We start from the raw sequence: 14,882 nt of genomic DNA, 5'->3' as shown, positions 1-14,882 counted from the left end.
TCTCCAAGGACAAGGGTGTCTCTTCTGTGGTGGCTGCAGAGTGCTCATCTACTAAAGGGCCACAGATTCGGCATTCAGGACTGGGTCCTGGTGACCACGGATGCCAGCCTGAAAGGCTGGGGAGCAGTCACACAAGGAAAAAATTTCCAGGGAGTGTGATCAAGTCTGGAGACTTCTCTCCACATAAATATACTGGAGCTAAGAGCAATTTACAATGCTCTAAGCTTAGCAAGACCTCTGCTTCAAGGTCAGCCGGTATTGATCTAGTGGGACAACATCACGGCAGTCGCCCACGTAAAGAGACAGGGCGACACAAGAAGCAGGAGGTCAATGGCAGAAACTGCAAGGATTCTTCGCTGGGCGGAAAATCATGTGATAGCACTGTCAGCAGTGTTCATTCCGGGAGTGGACAACTGGGAAGCAGACTTCCTCAGCACGACCTCCACCCGGGAGAGTGGGGACTTCATCGGGAAGTCTTCCACATGATTGTGAACCGTTGGGAAAGACCAAAGGTGGACATGATGGCGTCCCGCCTGAACAAAAAACTGGACAGGTATTGCGCCAGGTCAAGAGACCCTCAGGCAATAGCTGTGGACGTTCTGGTAACACCGTGGGTGTACCAGTCGGTGTATGTGTTCCCTCCTCTGCTTCTCATACCTAAGGTACTGAGAATTATAAGACGTAGAGGAGTAAGAACTATACTCGTGGCTCCGGATTGGCCAAGAAGGACTTGGTACCCGGAACTTCAAGAGATGCTCACAGAGGACTCATGGCCTCTGCCGCTAAGAAGGGACTTGCTTCAGCAAGTACCATGTCTGTTCCAAGACCTACCGCGGCTGCGTTTGACGGCATGGCGGTTGAACGCCGGATCCTAAGGGAAAAAGGCATTCCGGAAGAGGTCATTCCTACCCTGGTCAAAGCCAGGAAGGAGGTGACCGCACAACATTATCACCACATGTGGCGAAAATATGTTGCGTGGTGTGAGGCCAGGAAGGCCCCACGAAGAAATTTCAACTCGGTCGATTCCTGCATTTCCTGCAAACAGGAGTGTCTATGGGCCTCAAATTGGGGTCCATTAAGGTTCAAATTTCGGCCCTGTCAATTTTCTTCCAGAAAGAATTGGCTTCAGTTCCTGAAGTCCAGAAGTTTGTCAAGGGAGTACTGCATATACAACCCCCTTTTGTGCCTCCAGTGGCACTGTGGGATCTCAACGTAGTTCTGGGATTCCTCAAATCACATTGGTTTAAACCGCTCAAATCTGTGGATTTGAAATATCTCACATGGAAAGTGACCATGATGTTGGCCCTGGCCTCGGCCAGGCGAGTGTCAGAATTGGCGGCTTTGTCTCACAAAAGCCCATATCTGATTGTCCATTCGGACAGGGCAGAGCTGCGGACTCGTCCCCAGTTTCTCCCTAAGGTGGTGTCAGCGTTTCACCTGAACCAGCTTATTGTGGTACCTGCGGCTACTAGGGACTTGGAGGACTCCAAGTTGCTAGATGTTGTCAGGGCCCTGAAAATATAGGTTTCCAGGACGGCTGGAGTCAGGAAAACTGACTTGCTGTTATCCTGTATGCACCCAACAAACTGGGTGCTCTTGCTTCTAAGCAGACGATTGCTAGTTGGATGTGTAGTACAATTCAGCTTGCACATTCTGTGGCAGGCCTGCCACAGCCAAAATATGTAAATGCCCATTCCACAAGGAAGGTGGGCTCATCTTGGGCGGCTGCCCGGGGGGTCTCGGCTTTACAACTTTGCCGAGCTGCTACTTGGTCAGGGGCACACCCTGGCTGAGGAGGACCTGGAGTTCTCTCACTCGGTGCTGCAGAGTCATCCGCACTCTCCCGCCCGTTTGGGAGCTTTGGTATAATCCCCATGGTCCTGACGGAGTCCCCAGCATCCACTTAGGACGTCAGAGAAAATAAGAATTTGCTTACCGATAATTCTATTTCTCGTAGTCCGTAGTGGATGCTGGGCGCCCATCCCAAGTGCGGATTGTCTGCAATACTTGTACATAGTTGTTGTTACAAAAATCGGGTTATTATTGTTGTGAGCCATCTTTTCAGAGGCTCCGCTGTTATCATGCTGTTAACTGGGTTCAGATCACAGGTTGTACAGTGTGATTGGTGTGGCTGGTATGAGTCTTACCCGGGATTCAAAATCCTTCCTTATTGTGTACGCTCGTCCGGGCACAGTATCCTAACTGAGGCTTGGAGGAGGGTCATAGGGGGAGGAGCCAGTGCACACCACCTGATCCTAAAGCTTTTACTTTTGTGCCCTGTCTCCTGCGGAGCCGCTATTCCCCATGGTCCTGACGGAGTCCCCAGCATCCACTACGGACTACGAGAAATAGAATTATCGGTAAGTAAATTCTTATTTTAAATGCAAGTAAATGGAACAAGCACATTCATTAAGGACTATGTGTAATACAAAACCAAGGTATAGGAGTTCATAGCAAGGTTTGAATATCACATCCCTTAGATGGTCACCACTTCAAAGAGAACATTCTCGGGCTCTCTCAGTCATCCCCACCATAGTGCAGTGCAGCACATCAGCCGGGATGGCTATCTCCCTCCATATGTGTTGTTTGCGCTCCAAACAAAGCATTGTGTTGTGCAGGGTTTTCGAACGTACAACCTTTCTTTTAGATAACCTCACAGGAAGTAGTCTGTTGGAGTTAGATCCGGTGATCTGCACGGCCAATGGTTATCACCTAATCTGGAAATGAGAAATTGTTGTTGAAGTGTTGCCATTGCCAGTCGTACCCTATGACTGGTGGCATCATCTTGTTGCATCCACATCTGTGTAAGACCAAGCTGATGCAACTCAGGAATGAAGAAGGTGATTAGCATGTGGTTGTAGTGCTCAGCAGTAACTGTGACGGCTGCACCATGTTCCTCCTCAAAAAATGAATGACCGGAACATTAAGGGTCAATGCCCTGGGAGACCAACATTAACTCCCAAAGTCAGACTTTGAAATACAATACATTTTAAAGATGGGTGAGTGCCCGCGCTCTTGTAAAAAAATATTTTTTTTATGTGTCCCATCATTACGGGACACCCTGTATATGCAATATATGTTAAATAAGTCAGTTAGACAGCTATTCATTTTATTATATGAAAAGCAATTTGGCATGGAACCCGGCTGCCAGAAAAAAAAATCCTCTTTTCATGAAAAGCTTCCAAAGGTGACAGTAAATTTGCACTAATATCAATAATGCAGACGGTTCTCATTCATTATTAGCAAAGATATCTGACTTCCCTCTTCTATCACAGGTGTCATTGTCTGCAGCAGGGAGTTTTATTAAATCATTACAGAAGAACCCTACACCTGTTCAAAATCCACAATCGGCATCATCTCAAAAAGAAAAAAGGAAGAAAGAAACCAGCGAGGTAACTTACTTCTAAACACTAATAATGAATGCATCAGAATGATGAATGTGAGCTTCAGAATCAGTGGCAAATAGTGGGTTATGTTCATCTAACTCTATAGTATATGTATTATAACGTAAGCTTTTAAACACCTATAACTTTAACATTTACATTTTAATATATGAAGTATAAAGAGAAAGTACATAGTTCAGCCTTAACTTGTCATTTCAGCTTGTTAAAAAGTAAAATTTATACAGAGAATTATAGACTGAAACTGCTAGTCAGCGCATGAGCTCTTCATTGGAGACTCACTTGGCACAGCGTGTGCAGTCAGCTCTGAGCTCACATCTAAGGCCGCACAGTGATTGAACCTACACACACAGAGTGTGAACTAATACACCTCTTCCTAGGAGTGTATGGTGACAGAAGACAGCAGTGCACTGTAGAAAACTGATAAGTATTTCTCATCCTATTGGGGGGACACTACTAACTATATAGTATAGAGTCCAGGCCAGGAGCTGGGCACTTAATAGTTAATTGCCGAGTTCTAGAATCTCCACCCCTCTATATCCCCCATCCAGCGGAATTTCAGTTTAAACTAAAAGTCCTAAGCAGGGCCATAACTGCACAGAGGGCAAGGCTCTTTGGGCGGCAACGTCACTGCCTCAGGGCCGTTTCTTCTCCTTTTGAAGTTCCAGACAGGCACCCTGCAGCCAGTACAGACCGATGCTCAACGTACTGTAATTACGTCATACACATGATATCAGACGCTCAGGGGGCGGGTGCACGGATCGCATTTGGACCCTGTTACAACGCTGGTCCCTTAAGAACTGTCTCCCTAAGGCATCTAATTATATTTCTCTGACGTCCTAGTGGATGCTGGGAACTCCGTAAGGACCATGGGGAATAGCGGCTCCGCAGGAGACTTGGCACAACTAAAAGAAAGCTTTTAGACTACCTGGTGTGCACTGGCTCCTCCCACTATGACCCTCCTCCAAGCCTCAGTTAGATTTCTGTGCCTGGCCGAGCTGGATGCACACTAGGGGCTATCCTGAGCTCCTAGAAAGAAAGTTTATTTTAGGTTTTTTATTTTACAGTGAGACCTGCTGGCAACAGGCTCACTGCATCGAGGGACTAAGGGGAGAAGAAGCGAACCTACCTGCTTGCAGCTAGCTTGGGCTTCTTAGGCTACTGGACACCATTAGCTACAGAGGGATCGACCGCATGGAACTGGCCTTGGTGTTCGTTCCCGGAGCCGCGCCGCCGTCCCCCTTACAGAGCCAGAAGCAAAAAGAGGTCCGGAAAATCGTCGGCAGAAGACATCAGTCTTCACCAAGGTAGCGCACAGCACTGCAGCTGTGCGCCATTGCTCCTCATGCACACTTCACACTCCGGTCACTGAGGGTGCAGGGCGCTGAGGGGGGGCGCCCTGAGCAGCAATAAAAACACCTTGGCTTGCAAATATATCACAATATATAGCCCCAGAGGCTATATATGTGATAAATACTTCTGCCAGAATCCATAAAAAAGCGGGAGAAAAGTCCGCGAAAAAAGGGCGGAGCTATCTATCTCAGCACACTGGCGCCATTTTCTCTTCACAGTATAGCTGGAAGACAGCTCCCCAGGCTCTCCCCTGTAGTTTGCAGGCTCAAAGGGTTAAAAAGAGAGGGGGGGCACTAAATTTAGGCGCAATATTGTATATACAAGCAACTATTGGGAAAAATTCACTCAATATAGTGTTAATCCCTAAATTATATAGCGCTCTGGTGTGTGCTGGCATACTCTCTCTCTGTCTCCCCAAAGGGCTGTGTGGGGTCCTGTCCTCAGTCAGAGCATTCCCTGTGTGTGTGCGGTGTGTCGGTACGGCTGTGTCGACACGTTTGATGAGGAGGCTTATGTGATGGCAGAGCAGATGCCGATAAATGTGATGTCGTCCCCTGTGGGGCCGACACCAGAGTGGATGGATAGGTGGAAGGTATAAACCGACAGTGTCAACTCCTTACATAAAAGGCTGGATGACGTAACAGCTATGGGACAGCCGGCTTCTCAGCCCGCGCCTGCCCAGGCGTCTCAAAGGCCATCAGGGACTCAAAAACGCCCGCTCCCTCAGATGGCAGACACAGATGTCGACACGGAGTCTGACTCCAGTGTCGACGAGGTTGAGACATATACACAATCCACTAGGAACATCCGTTACATGATCCCGGCAATAAAAAATGTGTTACACATTTCTGACATTAACCCAAGTACCACTAAAAAAGGGTTTTATGTTTGGGGAGAAAAAGCAGGCAGTGTTTTGTTCCCCCATCAAATGAGTGAATAAAGTGTGAAAAAGCGTGGGTTCCCCCGATAAGAAACTGGTAATCTCTAAAAAGTTACTGATGGCGTACCCTTTCCCGCCAGAGGATAAGTTACGCTGGGAGATATCCCCTAGGGTGGATAAGGCGCTCACACGTTTGTCAAAAAAGGTGGCACTGCCGTCTTAGGATACGGCCACTTTGAAGGTACCTGCTGATAAAAAGCAGGAGGCTATCCTGAAGTCTGTATTTACACACTCAGGTACTAGACTGAGACCTGCAGATAGTGCTGCTGCAGCGTGGTCTGTAACCCTGTCAAACAGGGATACTATTTTGCGAACATAAGACGTCGTCTTATATATGAGGGATGCACAGAGGGATATTTTGCCGGCTGGCATCCAGAATTAATGCAATGTCCATTCTGTCAGGAGGGTATTAGAGACCCGACACTGGACAGGTGATGCTGACTTTAAAAGGCACATAGAGCCTTATAAGGGTGAGGAATTGTTTGGGGATGGTCTCTGGGACCTCGTATCCACAGCAACAGCTGGGGAAAAAAAATTTTTTTACCTCAGGTTTCCTCACAGCCTAAGAAAGCACTGTATTATCAGGTACAGTCCTTTCGGCTTCAGAAAAGCAAGCGGGTCAAAGGCGCTTCCTTTCTGCACAGAGATGAGGGAAGAGGGAATAAGCTGCACCAGGCAGCCAGTTCCCAGAATCAAAATTCTTCCCCCGCTTCCTCTGAGTCCACCGCATGACGCGGGGGCTCCACAGGCGTAGCCAGGTACGGTGAGGGGCCGCCTCAAAAATTTCAGCGATCAGTGGGATCGCTCACAGGTGGATCCCTGGATCCTTCAAGTAGTATCTCAGGGGTACAAGCTGGAATTCGAGGCGTCTCCCCCCCGCCGTTTCCTCAAATCTGCCTTGCCGACAACTCCCTCAGGCAGGGAGGCTGTGCTAGAGGCAATTCACAAGCTGTATTCCCAGCAGGTGATAGTCAAGGTGCCCCTACTTCAACAAGGACGGGGTTACTATTCCACACTGTTTGTGGTACCGAAACCGGACGGTTCGGTGAGACCCATTTTGAAATGATGATACTCCTTCGAAAAAAGGGAGTTTTAATTATCCCGTACTTGGACGATCTCCTTATAAAGGCAAGGTCCGAGGAGCAGTTGTTGGTCGGAGTAGCACTATCTCGGGAAGTGCTGCAACAGCACGGATGTATTCTATACATTCCAAAGTCACAGCTGGTTCCTACCACACGCCTACTGTTCCTGGGGATGGTTCTGGACACAGAACAGAAAAAATTGTTTCTCCCGCAGGAGAAAGCCAAGGAGCTGTCATCTCTAGTCAGAGACCTCCTGAAACCAAAACAGGTATCGGTGCATCACTGCACACGAATCCTGGGAAAAATGGTAGCTTCTTACGAAGCAAAATTCCATTCGGCAGGTTCCATGCAAGAACCTTTCAGTGGGACCTCTTGGACAAGTGGTCGGGATCGCATCTTCAGATGCATCGGCTGATAACCCTGTCTCCAAGGACCAGGGTATCTCTACTGTGGTGGCTGCAGAGTGCTCATCTTCAAGAGGGCCGCAGATTCGGCATACAGGACTGGGTCCTGGTAACCACGGATGCCAGCCTTCGAGGCTGGGGGGCAGTCGCACAGGGAAGAAATTTCCAAGGACTTTGGTCAAGTCAGGAGTCGTCCCTACACATAAATATTCTGGAACTGAGGGCCAATTACAATGCCCTAAGTCTGGCAAGTCCTCTGCTTCAAAACCAGCCGGTACTGATCCAATCAGACAACATCACGGCAGTCGCCCATGTAAACCGACAGGGCGGCACAAGAAGCAGGATGGCGATGGCAGAAGCCACAAGGAGTCTCCGATGGGCGGAAAATCACGTCTTAGCACTGTCAGCAGTGTTCATTCCGGGAGTGGACAACTGGGAAGCAGACTTCCTCAGCAGACACGACCTACACCCGGGAGAGTGGGGACTTCATCCAGAAGTCTGCCAACTGCTGGTAAACCGTTGGGAAAGGCCACAGGTGGACATGATGGCGTCCCGCCTAAAACAAAAAACTAGATATTGCGCCAGGTCAAGGGACGCTCAGTCAATAGCTGTGGACGCTCTAGTGACACCGTGGGTGTACCAGTCGGTTTATGTATTCCCTCCTCTGCCTCTCATAGGTACTGAGAATAATAAGAAAACGAGGAGTAAGAACGATACTCGTGGTTCCGGATGGGCCAAGAAGAGCTTGGTACCCAGAACTTCAAGAAATGATATCAGAGGACCCATGGCCTCTACCGCTCAGACAGGATCTGCTACAGCAGGGGCCCTGTCTGTTCCAAGACTTACCGCGGCTGCGTTTGACGGCATGGCGGTTGAATTCCGGATCCTAAAGGAAAAAGGCATTCCGGAGGAAGTCATTCCTACGCTGATAAAAGCCAGGAAAGAAGTAACCGCAAACCATTATCACCGTATTTGGCGAAAATATGTTGCGTGGTGTGAGGCCAGGAAGGCCCCAACAGAGGAATTTCAGCTGGGTCGTTTTCTGCACTTCCTACAGTCAGGAGTGACTATGGGTCTAAACTTGGGTTCCATTAAGGTCCAGATTTCGGCTCTGTCGATTTTCTTCCAGAAAGAACTGGCTTCACTGCCTGGAGTTCAGACATTTGTAAAGGGAGTGCTACATATTCAGCCCCCTTTTGTGCCTCCTGTGGCACCGTGGGATCTCAACGTGGTGTTGAGTTTCCTAAAATCACATTGGTTTGAGCCACTTAAAACTGTGGATTTGAAATATCTTACGTGGAAAGTGGTCATGTTATTGGCCTTGGCTTCGGCCAGGCGTGTATCAGAATTGGCGGCTTTGTCATGTAAAAGCCCTTATCTGATTTTCCATATGGATAGGGCAGAATTGAGGACTCGTCCCCAGTTTCTCCCTAAGGTGGTATCAGCTTTTCACTTAAACCAACCTATTGTAGTGCCTGCGGCTACTAGGGACTTGGAAGAATCACGTTACTGGACGTAGTCAGGGCCTTAAAAATGTATATTTCCAGGATGGCTGGAGTCAGGAAAACTGACTCGCTTTTTATCCTGTAGGCACCCAACAAAATAGGTGCTCCTGCTTCTAAGCAGACTATTGCTCGCTGAATTTGTAGCACAATTCAGCTGGAGCATTCTGCGGCTGGATTGCCGCATCCTAAATCAGTAAAAGCCCATTCCACGAGGAAAGTGGGCTCATCTTGGGCTGCTGCCCGAGGGGTCTTGGCTTTATAACTTTGCCGAGCTGCAACTTGGTCAGGGGCAAACACGTTTGCAAAATTCTACAAATTTGATACCCTGGCTGAGGAGGACCTTGAATTCTCTCATTTGGTGCTGCAGAGTCATCCACACTCTCCCGCCCGTTTGAGAGCTTTGGTATAATCCCCATGGTCCTTACGGAGTTCCCAGCATCCACTAGGACGTCAGAGAAAATAAGATTTTACTCACCGGTAAATCTATTTCTCGTAGTCCGTAGTGGATGCTGGGCGCCCATCCCAAGTGCGGATGGTCTGCAATACTTGTATGTTGTTATTGCCTAACTAAGGGTTATTGTTGAGCCATCTGTTGAGAGGCTCAGTTATATTTCATACTGTTAACTGGGTATAGTATCACAAGTTATACGGTGTGATTGGTGTGGCTGGTATGAGTCTTACCCGGGATTCAAAATCCTTCCTTATTGTGTCAGCTCTTCCGGGCACAGTATCCTAACTGAGGCTTGGAGGAGGGTCATAGTGGGAGGAGCCAGTGCACACCAGGTAGTCTAAAAGCTTTATTTTAGTTGTGCCCAGTCTCCTGCGGAGCCGCTATTCCCCATGGTCCTTACGGAGTTCCCAGCATCCACTACGGACTACGAGAAATAGATTTACCGGTGAGTAAAATCTTATTTTTATTTCATTTCTTACATTTCTTAATGTTTTATTTGCTGTAGCATTGTCCCTAGTCATCCATGTACAGTATGAGCTGATTCCGGTTATAGAGGAGATGGAGCAGTGGTCAGCATGCAGCTGTCGGTAATGTGACTACATCCCGTTACAGTTGTGTCCTTATATGGACACCAAGGTGCCTGCTGCCATGTTCCATAGGGGAGGTTCTTCCCCATCTCCTGTCACCTCCTCTTTGGTGGGCTTTACCTCAAGGAAGACACCCCCACAGAATCTGACATAGGATGGTCCATCAAGACACACGCCATCAATGATTCCTAACCATTGCCAGGAGACCATTGATGGTTGAACCATCGCTGGTTGGCAGATGACGTTCATGCATGTACACAGTTCCACCATCGGACCTCTGGCAGTGAAGATTCGTTTTCTACTTCACTAACATGGGCATCCATAGTCTGAGACCACACAAAAGCTGTTTACTTATTTATTTTTAAATCTCTATAAGGACTAGGAGACATTTTTTGTTTTTTTTGTTTTACTTAGTCTTGAGGGAGGTAGAAGAGGGAACACTCTTCTATAGTTATAGAGAGATCAAGCGGCTATATTCTTGGCAGTTACGGAAAGCTGTCATGAAATGTAAAGGGATATAACTATAATGTGTGGTGCATGAATTTATGACTGCAAACGTCTCAAGCATTGGATTTTTCCACTTTCCATATTATAAACTGTGATCCTGACGAAAGTTTTGCTTCATCATCTACATATTTATATAAGCCTTTCTGTATTATTTAGCCTAAACTCCCTTTTTTTGTGATTGCTATTTAGGGAGCACCAAAGAGCAAGATCATTAATTATAGTCTAAGGGGATTCAGTGCTTACCCTCACTATACCGCTATACTTAGTATATTAGTGTTGTTATATTTCACTAATTTTATCTGGATCTTTTTTTCTTTATCTTCCCTAGCAGCCAAGAGTCTATTTTACTAGAAATGAATTGTTCTTTTGTGTTTTCTTTCTTGTATTTTATATTCACATTCCTTTGCTTTTCTCAGTGGGCACTATTAAAGCATTTACCTAGTTTAGCATTATGTGCAATTCTGGCACGGTACAGTAGAGTACTTACCGTTCATGCCCACACTGCAGGACCTAACACAACTGGTCCTGCAACAAGGATTGGGTTGACCCTAGAGCAGTGATGGCTAACCTTGACACTCCAGCTGTTGTTGAACTACACATCCCAGCATGCCCTGCATCAGTTTTAGCATGGCCAAATAGAAAAACTGTAGCAGGGCATGCTGGGATGTGTAGTTCAACAACTGCTGGAGTGTCAAGGTTAGCCATCACTGCCCTAGAGGAAAGGAAATAAAGTGAGTAGGTGCCACCTCTTATAATTTAACAGGAGACTATGGGTCCTGTGTCCCCTCTTCTGGGTTGGGTATAATGGGCCTGATTCAAAGGTGGGTGCTAATCGTGTCACTGCTGCATTTTCATACACAGCGGACCTGAGAATATATACAAATGTTGCAGCTGCTGTCTTGTGCACAGATATACGCACAGCCGGCTTCTTAAATCTGGAGCTTGAGCAAGAAGATGCATATCGGATGAACATTGTATGCACAATTGAACCTCTGAGCATCCCTAAGGTCGCTCAAAATGTCCATCGCAAGTAAGATGCTGAATCCTGAACCAGTACGTGAGAAGACAGTCGCTGGCTGCAATACGCCCCCTGAAATGGTTACAGGACGCCTGCATTTGAGTCGCCAAACCCCCATTACCTTCCACAAATGGTCACTATCTGTCAATCACTCTGCATCCTAATACACACTACAAGCGATGTTGCAAGACCTTCGTGCCACATGCGTTGTGCAACTCTGACACGTTTTCAATAGCAAAAACTTTGCAACCATCAGCTTTGCGTCCACATCTAAATAAAGCCTAATTTCATCATGCAGGTGCAGCAGAAACCATCTGTTTTAAAAGTAGTCTTATGTTCAGCTGATTTCTGGCTGAAACACGTGCACAGGGTCAGACTGGCCCACAGGGGTACCAGGGAAACCACCGGTAGGCCCCACTGCCTGAGGGCCCAATCTTTCCTCTAGGGATCAGGTTCCAGACTGTGCACTTGTATTATACATGGTAGAGATGTTGCATTACACTCCACTAAACTATTGTGTATTTCAAGCCTCTGTGGAGGCTAGCCACACCCACTTTGTAAGCTGGCCACACTCCTAGGTATAGGCCTCTATCACTGCATTCCCGCGGTGGGCCCTTCAAGCCCCAGTCCGACACTGCACGTGCATCCGTCAGTGTCTCAGCGATTACCACAAACACTATGAGGGGTTGGCAGAGCCGGCCCTAGGCGTAGGCAAACTAGGCAAATGCATAGGGCATTTGGAATGCCTAGGGGCACAAGCAGCTTCTGTTGATAAGAATGATATGCAGCATGCCTATATTCTGTGTGTGGCTGCGGCTCTGTCTGCATACGAAATACATTACCAATGTGCAGCATTATGTGTATAAGGTGTACTACAGTACTTTGTGGTGTAACGTATAGAAAGGGCACTACTGTGTTGTCTAATGTAAATAAAGAGAAATATGATGTGGTGTAATGTGAATAGGGGGCACTACTGTGAGGAGTGACGTGGTACTACTGTGTGATGTAACGTGAATAATAGACACTATTGCATGATATAATGTGAATAAAGGTGTAGTACTCGGTGGTGTAATTTCAACTTGGGGTATTATTGTGTGGCCATGCCCCTTCCCAGCAAGAAGACGCCCCATTTTGGGCTGCGCACCGAATGTGCATACTGTTCCTATTTAAAATATAGGGGGTAGGAGCACCAAAATGAGTACTGCTATGGGTGAGGGGTGATGGTGCTGGGAAAGGGGTTCAGGGTCAGAGGTGCAACTAGCGTCTGTGCAAGGGGGCACCAGCCAAAATCTTTTCTAGGGCATCAAATTGGTTAGGGCCGGCTCTGGGGGTTGGCAAAACTCACCAAGAACTTCTGATGTATCGTCTTTGCGTTGCCCACTGCTGACTGCACGCTTAGAGCCAGATTCTGAGTCCAAATAGTTGAGTGATAATTTGTAACTGCGGTTGTGCGGAAATGTCTGAAAATCCCCCCCTGATTTACGCAGAGTGTATGCACAAAGGCAATCTTGCGATCAATTCAAGTGGTATCAGAAATGTTAAGTAAAAGTGATGGGCGTTCCTGTTCTATGACTAGGAGGTGGCTAGTAGTGCACACAAGAATGGTTTCAATTACGTATTACGGTAGTGTGGCGGCCATGTCAATGAATCTGTGCCCAGATGCACAGCTGCAGGCATAGAAGGCTAGGGTCAGACAGAGAAACTGAACCTGCCATAGAGCCATATAGCTAGTGCAAGTTTCAACTGTGTGACCAATGGTGGCAAATAAGGTCGCACTAATCAGTATTACAGCATGCATGGGCCCTGAAAGTGGGCATCTCAGTCCTTGCACATTCAGCCACACAAATGTACACAGGGGAAGGAGTTAGGGCATTTACATAATCTGGCAGACAGTCGGCCTGACTGCCAGTAGATGCTGCTGCCTGCGCTCTTGCATACGACTCAGAATTGTGCCCTTAATTGACTTTCATCTTTTCATCTAGAAAGCACAGCTGCACCCTCCCGCACATGTGCCTGACTATGGGGGTCATTCCGAGTTGTTCGCTCGTTGCCGATTTTCGCTATACTGCGATTAGTCGCTTACTGCGCATGCGCAAGGTTCGCAGAGCGCATGCGCTTAGTTATTTTACACAAAAGTTAGGTATTTTACTCACGGCATAACGAAGCTTTTTCATCGCTGTGCTGATCGTAGTGTGATTGACAGGAAGTGGGTGTTTCTGGGCGGAAACTGGGCGTTTTATGGGAGTGTGCGTAAAAACGCAGGCGTTCTAGTTGCAAAACGCAGGAGTGGCTGGAGAAACGGGGGAGTGGTGGGCAAACCAGGAACGAAAAGGACTGAGCTGGTCGCAATGGCTGAGTAAGTCTGGAGCTACTCAGAAACTGCTAAGAAATTTCTATTCGCAATTCTGCTAATCTTTCGTTCGCACTTCTGCTATGCTAAGATACACTCCCAGAGGGCGGCGGCTTAGCGTGTGCAATGCTGCTAAAAGCAGCTAGCGAGCGAACAACTCGGAATCACCCCCTATAGTAGCTACCAGCTAGAGTGTACCACTTCACTAATCATACAGCTAACACAGCCACAGTAAGAACAGCACTGGCTCTACCAAGAACGCGCTATGTGTTCTCTATTGTTCATCGAAACAGTGGATGTTGCGTACTAGCTCCCCAGACACGGGCACAATAAACAGTTCAACAATACAGCACTAGCAAATGCAATTAAAAAGTTCAGCCTACAGTACCTTCAATGGGGCACTGATTAGGAGAAGTCCTGTTGCAATGTGTCATGGAGGATTTCTAAGATGAGGTTAAGTTATGGAACAACAAGAAAACAATAAATCGGGAGAGTGCTATCTCTGCATCGTGGATCAATGTTTATTTACAAATATTTACAAAATGGATTATCAAGAAAGTAATATAAAAACATTTTAAAACAGCAGCAAACAGACAGATAGGCATATGAATATCCTTACAAAGAATGAAGGTTCAAAAAGGGTTGAGATTACCTAAAGGATAAAAAAGGGGCAGACTAGATGGGCCAAGTGGTTCTTATCTGCCGTCAAATTCTATGTTTCTAGATATAAAGTATATAGGGGGTAATTCTGAGTTGATCGCAGCAGGATTTTTGTTAGCAGTTGGGCAAAACCATGTGCACTGCAGGGGAGGCAGATATAACATGTGCAGAGAGAGTTAGATTTGGGTGGGGTGTGTTCAATCTGCAATCTAAATTGCAGTGTAAAAATAAAGCAGCCAGTTTTTACCCTGCACAGAAACTAAATAACCCACCCAAATCTAACTCTTTCTGCACATGTTATATCTGCCCCCCCCCCCCCTGCAGTGCACATGGTTTTGCCCAACTGCTAAAAAATGTCCTGCTGCGATCAACTTGGAATTACCCCCATAGAGTAGGCACACACTATGCAATATGTTCCATGAGAAATATTACACAGTGTTTCCTCTGCCCTCCCTGGCCGCCAACATAGTGCATGCACACTGTGCGATATTGCACAGTGACATCATGCCGCGGCCGGCCCAAAGATGCAGCTACTGACGATATTGTCAGATTGAGCTGCATGTACAGCCGACAGCAGGAGTCAGGAGTGCGCTTCGGGCATCGTTTGTAGCATATACACTGGGC

General features: G+C 47.2%; 1 protein-coding gene across 3 annotated transcripts in view; it reads left to right on the top strand.

Moving 5' to 3' along the window:
• CFAP46 (cilia and flagella associated protein 46) overlaps nucleotides 1–14,882 on the top strand; it is a 798,890-nt gene that overhangs the window by 539,203 nt on the left and 244,805 nt on the right. For all 3 annotated transcript variants that reach the window (XM_063962013.1, XM_063962014.1, XM_063962012.1), the window contains exon 31: nucleotides 3,276–3,392. In XM_063962013.1, coding sequence (XP_063818083.1) covers nucleotides 3,276–3,392 — 117 coding nt within the window. The remainder of the gene's footprint in view (nucleotides 1–3,275; nucleotides 3,393–14,882) is intronic.

Source organism: Pseudophryne corroboree, chromosome 3 (genome assembly GCF_028390025.1).
Source record: "Pseudophryne corroboree isolate aPseCor3 chromosome 3, aPseCor3.hap2, whole genome shotgun sequence".
NCBI lineage: Eukaryota > Metazoa > Chordata > Amphibia > Anura > Myobatrachidae > Pseudophryne > Pseudophryne corroboree.
The sequence above is the reverse complement of the archived record's forward strand: the minus strand, read 5'-3'. Positions and strand labels throughout refer to the sequence as shown.